Below are 21,788 nucleotides of genomic sequence, written 5' to 3'. Positions count from 1 at the left end.
TTTTCTTTTTAGCTTATCCTTTCATCACACGTTGGCTCCCTTATCTAATCTGCATTCTCTTAATCAGCTGCTGTCAAATCACCCTTGTGATCCCGTTTCATTTCATCCCATCCCTCTTTCACCCTCGCTCTCTCTCCCTCTCTCTGTCTCTTTGCCTCTCTCTGCCCCTCTCATATGCCTCAGCTACCATCTGATCATTCTGCCAGTATGAATCTTAGGCCCACCTGATCAAATCTTACCTTATGGCTAACTGAGCTTCAGTACTCTAAATGAGGATACAGGCCTCGTGCCTTGTCCCTCTCAATCACAGTTAGCAGCCATGCTAAGTCCTGCAGTCCCTTCCCATTAGTCAGCAGGGTGAGTGATAGGCGCCGCGAGCAAATCAGACACCAGAAAACGAGGAATGGGGGGGCGCATCCATTTCCCCGGGCTGTCATCCCACAGGCTGTGCAGCCGCTGTGACAGGTGATCTGCAAATGTGGCCCCTAAAGAGGACATTAAGTCATTTAATTTAGTTAGCAGACTATTATAACATATATCATATCTTACCCTTTTTAGTTTTTCATGTTTTTGGTGTCCAAATTTGCTCTTACTTGCCTCTGTTTAATTATCGTGTCTTCCTGTCACCCCTATTTCTTCCTCCTAATGACAGGCCTCAGAGGGCCACAGAATAGGACAGGCAGCTGAAGAGAGAGAAATAGGAGGGGAGATGTTTGTGTCATCATGGCTGCCTTTGACAGACAGCCTTGGCCTACACAGCTGACATATATGACGTATTTCACAATTTGTGTTTTTTTTTTTTTTTTTTTTTTTTTTTTTCTTTTTGAGAAGGACCTGTAGTTGGTTCTTTCTTTTGCTGTGCTCTCTGTGTTTATCTCCCTCTCTCTCTCTGTTCTGCCCTGTCAGAGGGAGCAGGGAAGTGACAACGCTATCAAAGGCTTGGCGCTCTTCTATTGATTGCTCCTGTCTGTCCGCCACCTTAAGCCATCAAAGCCTGTCACCTATCAGTCGTCGCTTGATGCTGTCTTTTCCATCATCTGTTGCATCATAGCACCATGGACCGAAATGTCACCGGGGCTTTGTGGAAACTTTATATCAGATGATAGGCAGTTTTAAAATCACTTTCTTTGATGGGAACATTTTATCTTTTTTTTATTTATTATTAAGTTGCAGTGATTTATAGCAGCGAGAAATATCCATGTTTTCCTTTGTTGGGTATGTAGCTTTTTTCCTCATGTTCAGTCTGGTAAGATTAGCTAACGCAGGTGTTACTGAATGCAACCACAACTCTAACACTAGGCATGCCATCACACAGAACACAAAGCTGACAACTTTTTGACGTCTGCACCACAAATCAGAGCCATAATCTGGCTGCACTTAATGGCAAAAACAAATAATTTAAATCATTGTTCTTGTTTTCTGCAGGGTGTGGACACAGTGGAGGCATATGTACCAGATGCTGTGTGGTATGACTATGAGACGGTAAGATCACTGCATCTGGTAAAATCACTGTTATTATACACATTTTATACACTTTCAGTTTAGTTTGTGAAATTTCTTATTTTCTCCTATATATAAAAAAGATGAAAAAGGCATCAATGAATAGCTTTTTTTCATGTCACGATGGCCTTAAAATTGGATTTATACTTTAATTACACAACATACATGGGTGTTTCTTATATTTTTCCGTTCCCATTTACAGACATTAATGAGACAGAAAATGAAAAATATTTCAGTATTATGCAGTCTGATTTAAAACTACATGGCATTAAATAATAAAAAAAAAATATAGTGAATAAATCTCTCTGATACAGTCTTAGGAAACTAAACATCATAGGCTAAACAGAGGTTATTGTATTAGATTGTGCAGGTGCACCTGAATTAATTGGCAACATAAATGTACAGCGCTCAACAATAATGATTGCACAGGTGCTTATCAGTACTGTGTTACATTAGTGGAATTAACACGTACACAAAGAGCATGTATCACATGAAAGTCTTTGCCTCGAGTTCTTTGTTTGAGACTGAGAGACGAGAGCGATAAGACAGAGCGAGAGAGAGGACAAAGATACAGTGAAAGAGGGGACAGGGAAGAGAGGAGAGAGACTATCTCTCTGACAGAGAGATAAAAGAGGTGTTGAGTTCCTTTGGGACCTTATTTGGGCGTCACAGTGGCGATGTAAAGCGCCCACTGATCAGATGAACGATTAGATTGGCTGTCTTGCCGCCAGCCCCTTGTCCCGGTTGGTCCCCTGTGATTATCTGGGTAGGAGGATGGAAGGGTTGTGGGGGGGGTATTGATGTAGTGAAAATGACCATAAAAAACAAGTTACAGAGGAAAGAAATAAAGGAAAAAACAAAGGAGTGAAAACAGACGGGATGGGAGTTGGATGAAGAGAAAGTAAGGAAAGAAGGAGAGTATAAGATGGGAGAGAGAGGAAAAGAAGGGACGAGAGAGGATATGAGAAGAATAAAAAAGGAGGGCTGACAATTACCTAAAGAGGAGGAGGAAGATGGGAAGTTTGGACCAGTAGGAATAAGGAGAAGAAGAGAAGACAAGGCAAGAGAAGACCTCCTTAAGGCAGACAATGAGGGGGTGATAAGATCTGAAATTGCTTATAGTCGCTCCACTAACTCCAGCCCACACACACGCCCATACTCTACTGTACCGCACACAATGGTGCACGCACTCACACACACACATGCACACACACACACACACACACACACACACACACACACACACACCCTCAATGGGAATGGAGCAAAATGGGATAAAAAAAGAATTAGAGCACCACAAGAGAGAATAACAGGACGTGGAGAGGGAAGTAGGTAGAAGGAGAATGAGAGGAGATGGAGAGAAGAGAGTTTTAAATTATTTTAGGCTGGTCTGAGGATTCAGTCCTCGGGGGATCAGAAATTAACTCTGCTCTATCTGGGCCCTCAGAGAAATGAGTGGAAGAGGCACAGAGAAAGAGAGACACAGAGCGAGAGAGAAAGATGTGGAGTCGTTTCTCTGCTCTTCGAATGGTTCTTAGCCAAACAGCACAGTCACACATTATATTATTAGAAAAATGACACATTTCATATGCTTCTCAAGTGACTCGATCACAGCTTTTTTCCAAGAGTTTTTCACATTTTTCAGACTTTCAACCAGACACCCCTATTTTTGTGCACAAGCCCAACCAAAAATAATGTACCCAAAATAAAAAAGGTTTACAGCTCTTCAACCCTTTTGATTACAGTCATAACCTGTGTCTCATTTGGTAGGTAACTTTCGCAACCAAAAAGCCTTTCACAAATAGAATTGGGAGATTTAGAGCTTTCAAACAATGTACAATTTCTTGAGGTTGTGAGTCCAGTACACAATACTTATGCACATTATTTAGTGAGCTTATGCATTGAAACTTTAGGCTTGAACTTCAGGTTCAAGTATCTGCTATTTTCAAGAGTGGGATTTATTGCTGAGGGGTCCCAAAGTCATCATTAACTATAGGTTAACTTTGCTATTGTAAACTCTAGAGTTAATATAATATTCTGTATTGAAGGTTGAACAGTTTGACTTCAAAGTGGCTTTGGACCTATTAAATATGGTAGCAGGTTTGCAGACTCTAGACTGCAGATCCATTCACACAAACAGCAAACACAGGTTCTCTCTGCTTCTCTGCGTCTCTGCGTCTCTGCTTCTCTGCTTAGGGGGCCTCAGAAAAAAAAAAGAAGAAGCCAAACTTCATTGTCGACATGGCAATTTCACGCAAGCCCAAAGCTAGTATTTTCCAACCCAGGCTTGTTGCTAAGTTGTGGCCACTGCCTTAAACTTGAAGGGGGTGTGAGGAATGAATTGTATGTGAGTTCATAGATTCTGCTGTTTTACCAATCAGATGGAACGACTGCGACACCGCAGAACAAAGGTTAATATGTATCTACCAGCTGACAAGCTTGGTTTACACATCAGAGGTGGTGCGGTCCTCCCTACACAAAGACCTGATGTCACCACAACATACAGGTACGCACACACACACACACACACACACACACACACACACACACAGAGTTATCACCTGAATATGTTCAACAAGCTTTAACAAACAGTAATTACCAAAACTGAGTCTTCTGTTATATTCACATGCACGTGTTTGCACAGATGTGTTCAGTAGCCATTTGATTCATTGAATTCTAGTCGGCGAAACCCCATGGGCTTGATCGTTGCTCTTGATGACAACAACCAGGCAGCTGGGGAGCTATTCTGGGATGATGGAGATTCCCGAGGTATTGTTGCATTTCTCAGTTCGTGCCTGTTTGTGTGGTATGTGTGTGTGTGTGTGTGTGTGTGTGTGTGTGTGTGTGTGTGTGTGCAAATGCGTCAGTGAGTGTGAGACGGGATCATCTGCATCTTGTTATTACTACTCATTACAGGCGTTCTTTTATGAGCATCAAACGGAAGCTCTTATCTTGTCAAACACAAAGAATCACGAGTCGCGGTGGCTGTTCAAACGTTCTCGGTCAGCTCACGCACTTCAACATGTGACTGTGTTTCAGGTGTCAAACTCAGGTGACAATCATTAACATCTGCTCTTCCACTTTTTTTTTTTACAGAAACAGTTAAAACAGGCAACTACGTCCACTATACATTCTCTGTTGTCTATGTAAGTTTTCCCTCACATCTACACCATCTTTCAAATCCTGCACACATATTCCTTCTGATCTGAATTCAAGTTCGAAGTTCAAAACCACCAGAGACTTTCCACTTCCCCAGTCCAATACTCCACAAGCATGATTGATCCATGTTATGCTGCAGAAGCTTTGTTGGATCAAGTACCCCATGTTCCTGCTTCACACAGCACTGAGGATTGCCTTGCATGTTTAATGTATGCCAGTGATGTTCTTCCTGTACATTAGCATTACCCTGGGGTGCAGGGTTTACAGACAGGAAATCTATCAGAACATCTGTTTGACTGATGGACATGAGTTTGGGGAGTTTATAAGCTGGTTGCTTCACATGCACTGTGACTGTAACGTACATTGGGGTAGACTCAATATATATCAATCTTTCCCTCTAATTCTTCAAAACATCAGAAAAGAAAAAAAGTGTAACATGTTGCAGAATGAAAATCAAGCAATAATAATTTGAGAGAATCCAATTACTTTAATGCATTCAAATTAGGCACATAATTGTTTTTGCTCTGCCTTATAGGGAGCACTGACAATGCAGGTGACCAACGCTGGCTACAAGGAGCCAAACAACCTGAAGTTTGAGAACATCACAGTCCTCGGGGTGCCTTTTTCTCCTCTGTCTGTCTCTGTGACCCACGTTGGCGCTGGAGCAGCTGGAAACTCTACCACAGAGCTGCCGAACGCCAACATAAAGTATGATGCAGCCAAGGAGGTAAACACACACTTGCTCATAGACATTTCAATGCACAGATGCAATAAATAAATAAATAAAAGGCATAGGAGGCATATTACAGGTCATATAACTTTAAAACTGAGTGAATCTTTATTTTTATGTTAACAATGGAGTGTTGTTATATATAATTTGAAGGTTTTCACTAGTAATGAAGAGCCTGCAGATAGTTACGACTTGATTATGCTGGTACAGTACTGGGTTACACTCATTACCATATCCCACACACTCATTACCAGCACTAAACAGCAGCCGGGCAAAGTTGTTAAGGACTCAGATATTTCCCTCAGGAGTTGATGGAGACCAGTCCAGAGCGACACAGAGAGGGTGTATTAGACTTGCATTCATCAGCTGGCCAGAAACATGCCTCGAAAAAAAAATGCTAATGTTGCTCCCTGTGTGCTGAATGTGTTAATAGGCAACTGTTTGCTAACAAATTTGCTGTATCAACTTTAAGATATCAAATATTACAGCTTTATAAATAAATGACTACAATATATTCCATTCAGTTTCTTATATTTTTGGCTTTCAATCTGCATTCCTTAAGTTGATCACATTTAGGGAAGATAAATTGTAGGCGATAAGTGAAAGCAATCTATTGTTAGTGTGCTATATTGGTATTTTAGAATTCATAAATAATGGAATAATAAGCACTGCTTAGTCATTAAAAAAAAAAACTCTCATACATATAGAGAGGTCTAAAAGTCTGAGACCACTTTCCCATTCACTTGAAATGGAAAGTGGGCTCAGACTCCACTGTAAGTATTTCCATTTAGTCAGGGAAACCTTGCTGGACAGATGCAGGGTGGATGTGATCTGCAGTGGCTACCCCTGTAGGCATCTGCCATTTATTTCAATAAGATCAGAAATGAAACCATTACTGTACAGACCAAGGTTAGCCGCTAAGTGTAAGAAATGATAAGAATTTACATTAGGTGAGGATCCTAAAAGCTTTGTGTGCGTGTGTGCGTGAGTGTGTGTGAGTGAAAGAGAAATAAAGAGTGAGAAAGAATGACTAAGAGCAATGATTCTACAGTTGGCGCCCAGGGTTATGAGCAAAAAGCAAGAGTCTATAAAGTGTCGAGAGGTTCGGTTAAGTAATTCTAGAGAGATTTGCTTTGTGTGCGTGTGTATGTATGTGTATGTAGCTCTAGTTGTGCTTGTGTAGATCCTCAAGGTCTCTCTGGTCACACACACAAGCGTGCATTTATCAAATGACTCTCAGCGGTAATCATTTCCTGGGGGTGAAGGGTAAATGTGCTGTTAAACCTAAACTCTGGCTTGTCACGTCCATCAGTCTTTATATGCCTAGTCAGACTGGGCCTTGAATATAGCTCACAGCCGCCAAACATCATTAGTTCAATATACAGTCAAATAGAACAGTACTTTATAATACATGAGTCACACTGGCTCCCGGTATTTCAGTTCATTTTCTGAACCACGATTCCAAAATAAAAAAGGCCATGTAAAAAGACATATCCTTGATGTCCTCGCAACAGCTGAGGATGCATCAGATGCTGACCGCAGTGACTACAGCGAAGGGGGCTCCCCAAGATATGTTGTGAGAATGACTCATAATTCCCGGCAGAGGCTGTTGAAACAGCCAGGGAAATTAACAGCTGTGTCCTAATTGATAGCGCACGCAACGTCAAGCACACATTCTGTCTCAAGCCAGCATGTCTGTGCTTGCTTGCGTAAGGAGGTTGTTCACTACAAGATGACTTGGGAAGAACGTTACCACGGTGGCATCCTCGGATTTAATGACCCGGACCTTTTCTCCCCGTGCGCTTCGTCACATACACAGGTCCTGTTCCTGACCGGCCTCTCCCTGACCCTGGGGGAGACCTACCTGGTGCAGTGGGAACTGGTGCAAGAAGATTACCAGCGCTTTGACTGCCATCCAGAAGAGCATGCAGATGAAGTGAAGTGCAAGGCCAGAGGCTGCATCTGGAAGGTGAGGAGTGATTCTGATGATGTTCCCACGCGCTTCATGTATATACAAGATTACTTTATTTTGAAAATCCCTATGCTTTCCTTTCTTTCCCTACTCAGCCAAGCAGCACTGACAGTGTTCCATGGTGCTTCTATCCGAAAGACTATGGATACACTGTTACAGCAACCAAACCCACCGCCTCAGGCATGACAGTTGATATCACTCGGAACAAGAAGTACAGGAGCAGCGGTCGCCCAGACTCACCGGACATAGACAAGCTCCGTGTTGAGATCCGTTATCACAGCGGTGACATGCTGCAATTCAAGGTGCGCATTTATTTATTCATGCTAGTAAAGGTGCGCTCTCCTACATATCAGTGTTTGTGCTTCCCAGTATCTGTCCCTATGTTCCTTCTTTGACTGTTTTTCTTATCTTCGGTGCACTCATCCTGCTTGCCTGCTTCTCATAAACACACACACACACACACACACATTCACTGACATACACTAATATCACCTTCCCTGTCCAGATCTGGGACCCGGCCACAGATCGTTATGAGGTTCCAGTGCCGCTGTCGGTTCCTGCTGTTCCTGAGACTGATGAGAGCAAGAGGCTTTACAAGGTCCACATTAGCAACAGCCCATTCGGCATCCAGGTCATAAGGAAAAGCACAGGAACTAAGATGTGAGTACTTCAGTGATACAGCTGGTTCAGGTGGGCATAGGTTGTTGTTGTGTGTTCTAGATTTTTCAGCTTCCATGCTCTATTTTGTTTTGCAATGCCTTCTTAATTGTCCGATAAAATGGCCACCAGTGGTAGGAACCTGTGAGATAAAAGTAACAATGCTGAGTCAACCTTTCAGGCGCTGCTACCCAAATCAGATATGCTCAGGAAAGTTGGCCTGTGTGCCAGCACCTAAAGTAGTTTCCTCTTGTTCAGCAGTCGTGATGATGTCACGCGAAGCAGTCGCACGTCGGAGTCTTTTTCAAAGCATATCTTTAAGCGAGGGTGACATTATTTTGTAGTTAAGCCTTCCGTGTTTTTTTAGAAGTGTCAGTTGAAATGTTACTAATTAAAATTTATGAAGTATGTTGAAGGGATGCCTGCGGTTCCTACGGGTTATTATGCTTATTTGTGTCAAACATATTGTGAATAACTCCCTTTGACAATAATTCCCTCTCCCCCCTCTCTCTCTCCTCTCTCTCTCATTGATTTAATCCTCTGTCACTTCCCTCAGTTGGGATTCCTCTATGCCAGGTTTTACCTTCTCAGACATGTTCATCCAAGTGTCTACTCAACTGTCGTCAGAGTTTGTCTACGGCTTCGGGGAGACTGAGCATCCCACCTTTAAGCATGACCTCAACTATCACACCTGGGGTATGTTCTCCAAGGACCAGCCTCCTGGTGTAAGTATCACACTGAAGCATAAACGTCACGCAAATGAGCACATATGAAAAAATGAATACAGATTCAGTTGTCATTTCATGCCCCTTTTGATATATCCTTTACAAGCATATAATTTACCTGAAGGAATGTTTGATAGTAATAATGTCCATGAGCAAAAAACAAAATTATTGTTCACAGCAGGAACAGTTTTTTCCCCTCCTCTTTTAAGCATAGGCATGTTCCATCAAAAGCAGTTTCGTGCTTGTTGTGGCGTACATCTTTAACATCATACCCTCTAGAGACTGCAGAGGTGACTTGTAAACAACTTTCCTGCACAGTATGTAAACTTGTCTTTCTCCCGCTCGTGGCACTTTGATGTGGCGCTGTTGATATGAACGGCGGTTATAGTGAGTGTCATCATGTTTTCCCTACCGGTGTCAAGGCCAGACAGGATGAGGTTTCCACCTGCATCAGCATTATCAAACCTAATTGCTGAGCTGTCAAGACAGCTCCACAGGGTTCACACAAATGTTATGGGGGCCCTCGGAGAGCAAGGAAATTAGCGTTGGGGGGGGGGCATGACATGGATACTTTTTATATACTCATATTAAACCAGATAAGACAACACTCTAAATAGGAGTTTGATAGATGATAAAAAAAAAGAAAGCTACGTACAGTTCTATGAATTATGGATGGCTGCCAGACCCAGGCAAAAAAATAGCTAAAAATGAAACGTGTCAGTGTTGAAAGTCAGTAAGTTTTAAAAGGGTTTGAAAGGATTTTTCAAGCATTTTAGCTGGACATAAACCATTATCCAGGTAATCATCAGCACAGGCCAAAATGTTCCTCCGAAAGATATACTTTTGTCTTTTCCTCACTACCGAGTATAAACAAAAGAACATTCTCTTCTAAAGCAACACTGTTGCCAGCGTTACAGAATACCCAAAAATGATAATAAAGAATAACAAACTTTGTGGAAATAATATGGAATGCAGTGCATGCTATCTGGTTTCACTCTCATGGATCTTTTTTTTGTTGTTTTCTTTTCAACGCCTGCTCAGACAAAACCACAAGGATGCACAAGTCCAGCAACATGAAAGACCTGAAACCTTGTCTGTCTTTCATGTTGCTGCACTTGTTGAATCCTTGATACCTGAAGGAAAATCAAACCTTTAGTCATTAACTACGCTGTGCGCTATACAACATGAAGGAGAATATAAATAGAAAGATTTATAAGGCAGCGAGTAAGATGCTTAAACCAAATCCTGTTTTATTTAGAGGAACATCCGTAGTCAGACTGTTACAGTCCATGTAAATGTACCTAGAATGTGTCAAGGAAGTCAACAAAGACCGACAGGGAGAGACACTGTCACTGGCTGTCACTAGTTGTTAGAAGTGCTTGGAAGAGCTGATGACCTCTCTCCTTCCTGAGTCAGGCCATCACACCATGTAGCAGTGCCACAAGGACAAACATACATACACACACACACCAAGAGACCAAGAAAAGCACACATCCAAACTAAAATGACACAGAGACAGGGTCGGTCCTCAGAGCCATTATATTACAGTTTAACAACTTCTTATGCACGAGAAGAGCAGGAGGCTGATGGAGTGTGACGTGCCCATGAGTTTGCCTCGCAGGACGGTGACATCGGAAAGTGGCAGATTTCCTGTCCCCCGCCACCTTTCTATCTGTTCCTCATCGCCCCGTCTGTCTAGTCCCATCCTCATCTAAACACTGAAGACAACAGTGGGACCCCCTCAGTAGTTATAGCAGGATCACTCATAAAGCCCACACTGTGAAACTCAACCCACTCCCACCAGAACCAATATATTCTTACTTATGTTTTACTGAAGCACATTGATGTATGTGCATGCAGAAAATCAACAGACGGATGCTTATTTGCATGTGATAAACTGTCACAGGAAATGTAAACAAAAAAAACTAAAAAAAACTAAACTAGTGCCTTCAGGCAGCACAAGCAAATTGATTAAGCGAGCGATATAAACCATAAACTTTTCTAAAGCACCAAAAGCTCTGCTCTGTTAATAAGTTACCAAGTTGAGTATGACAACCACCAGGCTACAGTTTTGTCATTAATTTTAATGTTCTGTATGCTACATTTAGGACTTCCTGATTTTGTTATAGCACCCGGCAGCAACTCAAATCCCCAAATAACCACCCAGCTCTCTGTTGATGTCTACAAACTCAGGCCAGTTTCTAGCCTAGTTTAAAATTTGGGTGATTTGGGAGCAGTACTGGGTGCTATAACTGCCACAGGCAGTCTGTTTTAAAATAAATGTTTTAACCAGTTCACATTCATTTGCATACAGGATATATGTAGGAATATTTTCCCCACCTTGTAGGAAAACTGTTGAATGTTGACAGCACTGGGAGCAAGCCCACTGCGGCAGTGTTATGTCACACCCATGAATACAATGAGAAATGCAATGTCACCTGTGAAGAAAAATGCTCATGAATAAACAAAGTGGTGCACAAGCCAGCATTTGTACAAACACAACACGGAACAGGCCAATTCTTTAACCAACACGCACCCATCTCACACTTTCCCTTTGATTGTCACTCTCTGTCTCTGTGCTACAGTACAAGATGAATTGCTATGGAGTGCATCCCTTCTACATGGGCCTTGAGACCACCTCCGATGCCCATGGTGTGCTGCTGCTGAACAGCAATGCCATGGGTGAGAGAAGAGACACACAAACACACGCTTCCGCAAAGTCACACACATGCACATACACCATATGCATATGCGACCAACCACCCTCACACGCATATAGACATAATCACACTCAATTACGTATGCAGCCAGCATTTATATATTAATGAGTGAGGCCATTTCCCATGTTTTGAGCACATGTCCTTTGACAGGGAGTCTTATATAAGGCCAACACAGCACAACGAGCACTTTCTAATCATCTGCACTTGTGTATATTTGCATACTGAACAGCAATACATACTCTAAAAACACAGAGAAATTATCATAAATCTCTCTCACACACACACACACACACACACACACTACTATATCTAAACATTTCTCACTTTGCGAGACACAGTTGAGTTGCTCATTCGGTACCAAATGTCCTTCTACATCTATTTCATCACCAGATTAATAATACAGTATGTTCTGTCATGATCTGGTCTAATTCAACTGCCTTTGTGAAAAATCATAAGAAATATCTAATTTGTATTGCGTTCCAGACACTTTTAAAAATGTGTATTTTTCAGAAAGTACAATTTCATAAAGACACTCATACTAAATAAATAATAATTGCTAAACCCCTAAGCACTAAAATGTACATGTGCAACACATAGTAAGTTAATACAGACACATACAGTACACTCATACTAACCACTTCATGTGAATTTTCAAGGGACATAAACGTCTTATTTGCTTTGTGTCCAGATGTGACTTTCCAGCCGACTCCAGCTTTAACATACAGAACTGTGGGAGGCATCCTGGACTTCTACATGGTCCTGGGACCTACGCCTGAGATGGTGGTGCAAGAGTACACTGCAGTAAGTCTTCTTGGAAGTCTGGTTTGATTGTGTGTATAACTGTGTGCATTCGTGTGTCTTTCTAGCGCCTATGTGTGTGTATATGTGTGTTTGCGTGTGTGTGTGTTTTGTGTCTGGCCCTGGGCCGCTGTTGATGGACTGCAGCAGCTGGGAGTTGCTCGCTTCATTGCGCTCTCTCATTTAGCCAATCTAAACACACACACAAACACACACACACACACACACACACACCACACACACACACACACACACACACACACACACACAATCAAACAAACATTTTATGGACACTGTCCCGTTTTCCTGCAAAACAACTTTTTTCTGTGATGAACTGTTTTGACTTCCTTGTTTGTTTTTCTTCTTAACAGCTGATTGGACGACCTGTTCTACCTGCCTATTGGTCTCTTGGGTTCCAGCTCTGTCGCTATGGTTACAGCAATGATAAAGAGATAGAAGATCTATATACAGAGATGAGGGCAGCAGGTATACCCTATGTAAGTGCCCTGACAAGGACTTTTTTTTCTAAGATGTCCGAATTCAGCAAAATATGAATTTTCAATCGATATGTTCACATCAAAAGTTAGATTCAGGTATCAGTGAACTGAATCTAAACACAGGGCAACACGGTGACAGCTTTTAAATAATTGTCTGTTTCCATTGTCAGCACACTGTAAAGAGAGAAGTATTAATAACGCTATGGATGTAATGGATCATGATTTTTATTTTGGTTTTTTTTAATGATTCGTTTGTTTAAATTTATTTCTGATAGAAAATATCAAACTTCATGTATCACAACTTCCAAAATGTCATCTACTATAACAGAATATAACAGGACACAAACCTGATACTGCCCACATACATCGTATCCAATTAAATTCCACTGCATTTACCTGCTTTAGCCGAGACACTGATTCCATTCAATCAGTGCCGTGGCACAAGGAATGTTTTCATTGCTCTCATCTGAACAAATGCAATCTGATAGCTTCTTTTTGTATGTTGAACAGTGCAGAGACAGGCACTCAGTGGAATAGACTGAGCTGAATCCAACACAGTATCTAGCCATATTTTACAATATGGTTCAGTGTGTGTGGACAATAACTACATAAACCTAAATTAGATAAATGTTATTGGGATGAAGCAAAATGGAGACATTGGCTTCATGGATTACATTTGGAACATCCAGTTTAACCTAATGAAATCTGACCTCTAATTTCATTCAAAATCCATCCCATGGTAAGTTTGTCAGCCTATAGACGTTTTGAGTTTGTACCAGAACCTGTAACTCTCTCTGACAGTGAAATATGGGGTTCCCATTTGAATAACAGTATAGGTAACGAAGTTTGTGACAAAAAAAAGAAAGTACTATATATCTGGGGAAGCACTATGTCTAACCATGGCAGGATGTCCTGTGTGGAAACAGGTCAGAATCCCAACCACTTCATCATGCAGAACAGTACATAAGAATTTCCATCGATAATCAAGTGATCCCTAGAATATGCTTCCACAAAGCCCCAAACCTGCGAGCAGCTGACGCCAGCCATAAAGAATCCTGCATCATTAACTGGAATGAAAGAAGCAGAAAATGCAGCTACTCAGAATGCCTACACATCAGCTAGCTTTCCAGACTAACCAACCTTAAACTGCCACACGCACACACAGACACAGACACACACACACCAGACAGCCAAAGCAGATGAAGTTTTGTTCTCACCGGAAGAGATAAGAGCTAAAAGCAAATGAAAAGTCTCACTTCTCTCATGTGTAGAATGCCATATGTTAAGATAAACCTACCAGATTTTCATATTTATTGGCAAGAATTTGACGTCTTCGTAGCGAAATGTGTTATTGTTCTTTTTATTTTTTATTTTTTCTAGACCTGATGACAAGAAAGTTAATTTCGTAAAAAGCAGTCATTAATTAATTCATTCATTCATTCATCCAGACTTTAATTACATCCACATAGCTCACCAGCTCTGTAAAGGTTCTGGGGGCTGAATATGCAGAAAATACTTATCCAAGGACTAAAGTGACTTGCAAAGAAAAAGTTTTTTACTGTAATTTTGTAGCTCAAAGCACAGAGACCTGAATTTAATATGGGAAAAATTAAATGAATTCCATCTGTTGTTTTAAATTTCGGTCTCATTCTGATATCTGTTATGAAACAAAATCAGTTGAACTTACCTTTTACGTGGCGTCTTCTGCAGGATGTGCAGTATGCAGACATTGACTACATGGATCGTCAGCTGGACTTCGTCCTGGACCCAGAGTTTAAAAATCTGCCTGCCATGGTTGACCGCATGAGAGGAGAGGGCATGAGGTTCATCTTCATTCTGGTAATGACCTTATATCATAAACTACAGATACAGTCACATGATTGGCCACTTGAGCATCGGCAACCAAAGGGCCGCTGTAAATATTATATAGTGATATTAAAGATGTCTGATGAATGTTAAATTACTGCATTACTAGCCACTCTCTACTATTAATTACGCAAGCGTTGTGTGTTCTTAATCCCAGGATCCAGCCATCTCAGGCAATGAAACAAATGACTACCCTGCCTTTGTGAGAGGTGAGGAAGCAGATGTCTTCATCAAATGGCCCAAACACCTCAGTGATGGAATTGTGTGGGGGAAGGTAAGAGGGAATGGATGGCCAAACAAACAAGTGGAAAAAAACACACCAGCATGCATTGATTAAAAGAGACTGAAACTAGCAGACACAGTGATGACTTATGCATAGTGTGTGGCGATATGATGCAAAATGTGGGTTTTTTTTTTTTTTTTGCAGGTCTGGCCAGATTACCCTAACGTCACAGTAAATGAATCTCTAGACTGGGAAACACAAGTAGAGGTATGTTATTTTCCATTTCCACCTCACTGACAGATCATACTCCCTGGCCTCTGTATTGGTAGTGGAAAATTCCTACTACCAATACACAATATCTGAAATCGGCCCTATTGCTTTAATTCAGGAAATACAGTGGGAGACGATCAAGATCGGTCAGTTTTCAGCATTTCATTTCCTGATCATTTGACTGTCTCATTCCCAGCTCTTCAGGTCTTACACCGCATTCCCCGACTTCTTCCGCAATACAACGGCACAGTGGTGGCTTCAAGAAATCAAGGACTTCTATAATTACACCATGAAGTTTGACGGCCTGTGGATCGTGAGTGACCTGAAAGAGAACATTCTAATACAGTGACCTTATACGTGTTCCACTTTCTGATTTTCTTTTGATTTCCATATTCTACCATCTGTCTTCATCTGCAGGACATGAACGAGCCTGCCAGTTTTGTCCACGGCACAGTGGGAGGGAAGTGTCTTGGTAATCCACTTCTAGAGAACCCTCCATATATGCCACGTAAGATGCACACAGCTCGACTTTATTCTTCTCCTAATACTGCAATGTGGTTATTGAGCTATGATGTCGACTTTGGCATCACCTTTAAAGGATTCTATTTTGTGTGTGTGTGTGTGTGTTGTCTGTGTTTTGTGTTTGTGTGCACTCCCAAAAGCCTTGGAATCCAAACATCTTGGCTTGAACCATAAGACTCTGTGCATGAACAGCGAGCAGATACTCAGCGATGGAAAGAGAGTCAGACACTACGACGTCCATAGCCTCTACGGCTGGTCCCACACCAAGCCCACCTATGAGTAAGTGGATATGTATTCATATTTGTGACACACACACACACCTGTGTGTGTGTCTTTCTTTCTTGCAGGCCAACTTCTATATTTTTATAGAGTAGATGATTATTCTGTACTTTACTTGTAAATAGATCACATCTAAGAGGAGAGATGTTATTTAAAGATAGTATTTTGAACCAATATATTGAACCAACACAGATGACAGATGTGCAAGTGTGTTTTTGTGATATTTTAAACACAGCAAACAGGCGACATTTGTTGGCAGACGCGCATGATCCCAAAGAAATGTGTTTGCGTTGCCCAGACTACATTAGAAGAAGAACACAAATTATCTCAACAATCACAATCCCACACAATCTGAGCACAGAAGAGATGTAGCTGAAGAGAACAGAGAAGAGGGGAGAGTAGGAGCTATCATTGCAAAAACATTCAGGAGGAAAATGCAGCCACAGGAGATGCATAACTGATATTTTCCACAGAAATATGGTCTCATCAAATCTTTATGATAATAATCACCAATGTGAAACTTAATTTGTCCTTGTGGTAAAATTATCTTTCTACCACAGGGAGGCCAAATTGCAGAGTTAGCCACAGAAGAGCCTGGGGATGCTCAGTACCACTGGCTCTTGGTACTTTGTCATAGGAATGATTTCATTTTAGCACCGTGTTGAGTTTAACAATCACAATTAATTGGTTAATTCACTTCGAAAATGAATGTTTTTCATTTAAGATGAATAAGACACTTTTACAGCCTGCTTGTTGCTTTGTTTGTGTGTGTATTTTTTGTGTGTGTGTGTTATTTCCATGTGTAAGACACATCTCTCTCCATCTGTGCAGTGCCCTGCTGAGTGCGACAGGTAAAAGAGGCATAGTGGTGACGAGGTCCACTTACCCCTCCAGTGGGAAATGGGCTGGACATTGGCTGGGAGACAACAATGCCAGCTGGGACCAGCTTTACAAATCCATTATAGGTACAAACTGTTCTTTGGGTTAATACTTATACTTACAATCTGTGACAATAGTCTGAACTGGAATCAGTAATCTTTAAATTGCCTCGCATATTCATGAGAACGGGTTGTAAGATATATATAAAAAAAAAAAAGAATCTTTAATTTGGCATAACTCCCCATTTTTCCTTTGTTCTGCAGGCATGATGGAGTTCAGTCTGTTTGGCATCCCTTACGTAAGTATCATCATCTGATCTTGGTTTTGACAAGGCATAATCTTATTGATGTGACCTTGTCCTCTCTAAGTAGATTACAGCCGCCTGAGTGATGTTATTTTGTTTGCTAGACCCTTTGATCAAAGGACATCTTAAGATACAATGTGCAGCGTGTCATTACAAGCCCCATCCCAACCAAGACGCCGCGTGCTCGTCTGTTGTGACCCGTATAAATTTTATTATCAACTGAGTAGTCATTGTTGTCCTTGCTCATTCTGTCTTTGCTTCTTTGCCCCCCCTGTGTCTCCTTGCTGTTATTTCAGTCTCTCTTTGTCCTTCCGTCCTGTTTGATCTCCTCAGTGTTTTCTAATAATGATAATTATAATACGACACCTTTATCGACCCCTGTACAGAAAATCATTTGCATGCCCACAGCCCAGCCACAGGGTTACAGAGATACAGCAAAATCCCTCACTCTAGCGCTGTCAAAACTCAAGGACACTTTGAGAACATGATGCTTGCAACAAAAGTAGTGTGACCTCTCTTCCTGTGGTTGGAGAGTGCTCACTGTAGTCACACCTGCACCCTGGTGGCCACATTTTTGCCTTTGAGTCCATCTCTCTCTCTCACACACACACACACACACACACACACACACACACACACAACACACACACACACACACACACACTCACTCAACCTTTTTGTCTGTCAATCCCTTTCAGACCGGGGCAGACATATGTGGCTTCTTTAATGCAGCTGAGTATGAAATGTGTCTTCGCTGGATGCAGCTGGGTGCCTTCTATCCATACTCACGCAACCACAACGGCAAGGGGAACCCGGTGAGTGAATTCAAAGCATGAGAAAAACGCTCCCATAGAGATGTTCTGGGCTGAAAACTCACTTAAATTCAGTTTCATAACCTAAAAATACTTATTTTTGCTCTTATTTGTGGCTGTTTATTTCATGCTGATGGCCAGCTAGGAGTCATAACTCCTCTTAAACTCAATATGATGTCAAATATTTGCTATAACCAATGTTTGTTAGGGTTTAAGGGGCTTGAAATACTGTTTATTCCAGGAAATTCTCATCAAACATTATTCCTGTTTCCTGGTAAAAAAAAAATACCTGCGGATACACCCACGCGCTATTCTCCTTGTGTAGTTCCTCACACTATAGAAACAACACGCTAAAATGGCTGCAGGTTACAGCTTTTATGTTTTTTCCTCAGATTACCTCAGACCAAAGTTTAGATAGTCACTCTCTTCCTTATGGAGAGAGTATGAGAATCAGATCATTATATGGTATGGCACTGTGTTATTGTTGTGTGCACTTTTAAGGGTATTTATTCCACTATCTAAGGAATAACAAAGGAATACACCAGAAAATTGAAAATAAACATTTTTATATTTTATAATTATCCACCATACTGTGTTTAAAATTAAAATTTATTTCATTTATTTTTTCTATTTATTTGTTTATCCTATAAAAAGAATGATAGTTATAGAATCATGGGAACTCCTTCAACCCAAAAGTGTTACTAGAAATGAGCTCAACTCTGCAGAAGCTGGATGCTTTCAAAGGATATAAGAGAAACTCGACTTTTGCAACCATGTTCTTGTGCTCTGGAAGTAGGGGCTCATGTTACACCACACATAGTCACAAAACCCCCCCCCAAAAAAAACCAACAAAAAAAACAAGCCAAGCTGCTTTCCCGACTCGTCTCACTCTCTCTCTCTCTCTTAATCTGTGTCTGACATATATACACACATACATGCACACACAAACACACACAAAAGATAGACCTGTTTGGTGGTGTACTGTCGTGGCATTCATTCTAGCGGTGACCTTTAAGAGCGTTGGAACACATCTGAGAAATCCAATAACCCCCGTCCGGAGATCGATCCCACCGGGCGAAATTTCTCTGTACTGGAGTCTGCAATACTAGACAGGACACAGTTGTGTGTGCGTGTGTGTGGGTGTGTGTGTCAGTGCTTGTGCTTTTTAACGGCATGGAATGGGAATATAATTGAATTCTCAAGGTGATCTGGGCACCACTGCACACCACCTAACCTCCACTCCACACACGTACACCCCATGATTCCAATCATTTAATAACGGCTTGCAAATGGGTGTTTAAACATGGAGAAAATTGGCAGAAAAAGCACACACACACACACACATTAGGAGAGGGTGGCGCGAAAATGACAGTTTGAGAGGAAGAGATAAAGTCAGGGAGACAAAAAAAAAAGTAGGAGTGATAGAAAGAGAATTAGTAAGAGAACAGTATAGGTATTTAAACTAAATATAAGAAGGAGAACACAGGTATTGAGAGGAAAATACTGATAAGCCAGTACAGATAAAAGAGTTGGAAGGGGGGAGAGAAGTTCAAAAGTGATGAGACAGAGAAAAAGGAAAAAATGATGAGAGACAAATTTGGTGGAGAATAAAACAAGTATTTTAGCAATTTAGCAAGTCAAATGGTGGTGACACAGGGTGGTGATAAGGATGTGAGAGCTGGGACAAGGCTGGATAAACAATACACCTGAGATCAAGTCAGAAAAGGGGATGTATGAGAGGACGGTGTAAAAATACTCAAATCAGGACTAAGAGATGGGAGAAAAGGGAATCAGTGTCAGCTATTTATGTAGTCTACTGTAAAAAAAATAAAATAAAAATTTCCCAGTCAGCCACATAAAATCCCCAATCATCAGACAGTTAGCGACTGTAACCTCCAGCCTGCTTAACAAGGCGTTTGACAACAAAGTATTAACACCACAAACTAGACTGGAGGGTACACAAGGTCAGAGACAGAGGGGGAGAGAGAGAGAGAGAGAGAGAGACAGAGAGAGAGAGGAGAGCTTTTGCAGAGTCATTCCCAGAGCTCCGTCACGCTTAGTGTCTCTTTGCCCTCAGACAACTTTCAATGTTGACCTCGAGATAATTTCACTGCACCAGCAATATACTGCAGTGTCCACAGTCATATCAGAACAATGCAAAATTAATTAAACCAGATATATATTCTCCGCCGAGCCTGCTTCAGCAGCGTCAGAGTCATGTACATTATTATTCACCCAAAGGGACATATTATTGTTCGTCGAAATATATTTTCTTTTTCTGATGTGGGCTCTGCAATGCAAAACAGAAACTCAAAAGGTTTATGAGACGGGCCGAGGGAGTAGATTACCAGACAGATAAATGAAGAGAAAGACCAAGTAGAGGAGGGAAAAGATGAGAGGGGCTGACACAGCCAGATAACCTCATTTTTCCTTGAGGCTGCGCGTGGATGTGCACACACGCATACGTATCTGTCTACAATCAGTGAGTGTCACAAGGCCTTTTGCCACAATAAATGTGGCCATGAATTAGGTGAATTCATAACAGAGATTCTCCATCACTCTCCTCACTCTTCTGCACTCCCCGCTCGAGTCTCTTCATCAATCCCTCCTCTGGTTTTCCGCAGATGAAAAGTCTACCTTGAGGGGCCAAGCAGACAGTGGTGTAACTGTCAAATCATGGAAGATTTGTGTCACTGACTGAATGGTAAAGACTTTTTGGGAGATTATCTTGTTGGTGATCTTAGCTCTTATGCAATGAAAGCATCAACATCAAAGCTGTCATTAATGGTATTTTTTTTTTTTTTTTTGCTCTATTGATTAAATGTTTAGTCGATACAGCATCAGGAAATAGTGAAAAATTCCTGTCACAGTTTCCCAGAGTCCAAGATAATGTCTCCAAATTACTTGTTTTGAAACCAGACACCAGAGAATTTATTTCTTTGCTTTTGAAAGCGGAGAGGGCCGACTCATTTTGCACGGCACATAATAGACATACATATTGCTGAGAAATACTCACAATTATTGATCCTGCAGCTCCTCCTGTTACTATCCAGCTTTTCGCAAAACTGGACAGACAGCCCTGATTGAGCACTAGGTGAGGAACACAGTGCTAAACTGAGTGTCTGCCCTTTTGCTGGAGTGTTTTTATCAGCTGTCTAAGCAGACCTGCGTCCCACACATAGTCCACCAGTGCTTTATCTGGCAACAAAATGCATCTGCAACTTTGGGGACAGACTTTTTTTGAGTTCAGCAATATTTAAGCCTGTGGTATACCTTGTTTGCAGACATGGTCCTCGAAGTCAAGGCAAGAGCATCAATACGGTTTGAGCATTAATCAGTTAGCATGCAACTGTTGCATCAGATCTATTCATGTTACTCTCTGTGAATGCTTTCTGTAGTATTTCTTTAGTTTGGTGTGACTCGTGCTGATCATCAGTTAACACACTGTGTCAGAGGAGATGTAAATCTGAAATTTCTAACGCCTACCTGTTTGTGGCTGTGATATTCTTACACTTTCTGGTTATGGTGAAAGAGTCTGGCACACAAGCATAACAAGCTCCCACATTAAATCGTGTGTGATATATATAAGACCTGTTAATCCCCACAACAACGGATAAAGAGGGGGAAAAAAAATAGACACACACACAGACACAGACACACACACACACACACACACACACACACACACACACACACACACACACACACACAACTTAGCATGATAATTACTTAGCAGTGAACACATCCGATGAAGAGGCATGAGGGTGCAAAAGGAGGGTGACTGAAAATGGAGGCAGGTAGAAAAACTCCCGCGTTTCCAGATAATTGCAATCTTGTGAATTTTGCTCAGAAAATTAAATGATAATCCAGTAAAC

General features: G+C 41.4%; 1 protein-coding gene across 1 annotated transcript in view; it reads left to right on the top strand.

The window, feature by feature from the left end:
* The window catches only part of si (sucrase-isomaltase (alpha-glucosidase)), a 62,453-nt gene that overhangs the window by 28,493 nt on the left and 12,172 nt on the right, over positions 1-21,788 (top strand). The window contains exons 19-39 of the mRNA XM_056373758.1: positions 1,426-1,482; positions 3,882-4,006; positions 4,181-4,269; positions 4,597-4,646; positions 5,195-5,386; positions 7,209-7,358; positions 7,457-7,663; positions 7,867-8,021; positions 8,575-8,743; positions 11,329-11,425; positions 12,152-12,264; positions 12,633-12,758; positions 14,469-14,597; positions 14,782-14,898; positions 15,052-15,114; positions 15,314-15,430; positions 15,535-15,625; positions 15,780-15,918; positions 16,750-16,883; positions 17,061-17,095; positions 17,800-17,916. Of these exons, the coding sequence (XP_056229733.1) occupies positions 1,426-1,482; positions 3,882-4,006; positions 4,181-4,269; positions 4,597-4,646; positions 5,195-5,386; positions 7,209-7,358; positions 7,457-7,663; positions 7,867-8,021; positions 8,575-8,743; positions 11,329-11,425; positions 12,152-12,264; positions 12,633-12,758; positions 14,469-14,597; positions 14,782-14,898; positions 15,052-15,114; positions 15,314-15,430; positions 15,535-15,625; positions 15,780-15,918; positions 16,750-16,883; positions 17,061-17,095; positions 17,800-17,916 (2,472 nt within the window). The remainder of the gene's footprint in view (positions 1-1,425; positions 1,483-3,881; positions 4,007-4,180; positions 4,270-4,596; positions 4,647-5,194; positions 5,387-7,208; positions 7,359-7,456; positions 7,664-7,866; positions 8,022-8,574; positions 8,744-11,328; positions 11,426-12,151; positions 12,265-12,632; positions 12,759-14,468; positions 14,598-14,781; positions 14,899-15,051; positions 15,115-15,313; positions 15,431-15,534; positions 15,626-15,779; positions 15,919-16,749; positions 16,884-17,060; positions 17,096-17,799; positions 17,917-21,788) is intronic.

The sequence above is a fragment of the Seriola aureovittata genome, chromosome 4 (assembly GCF_021018895.1).
Source record: "Seriola aureovittata isolate HTS-2021-v1 ecotype China chromosome 4, ASM2101889v1, whole genome shotgun sequence".
Classification (NCBI taxonomy): Eukaryota; Metazoa; Chordata; class Actinopteri; order Carangiformes; family Carangidae; genus Seriola; species Seriola aureovittata.
This window is presented reverse-complemented; position numbering and strand designations above follow the sequence as displayed.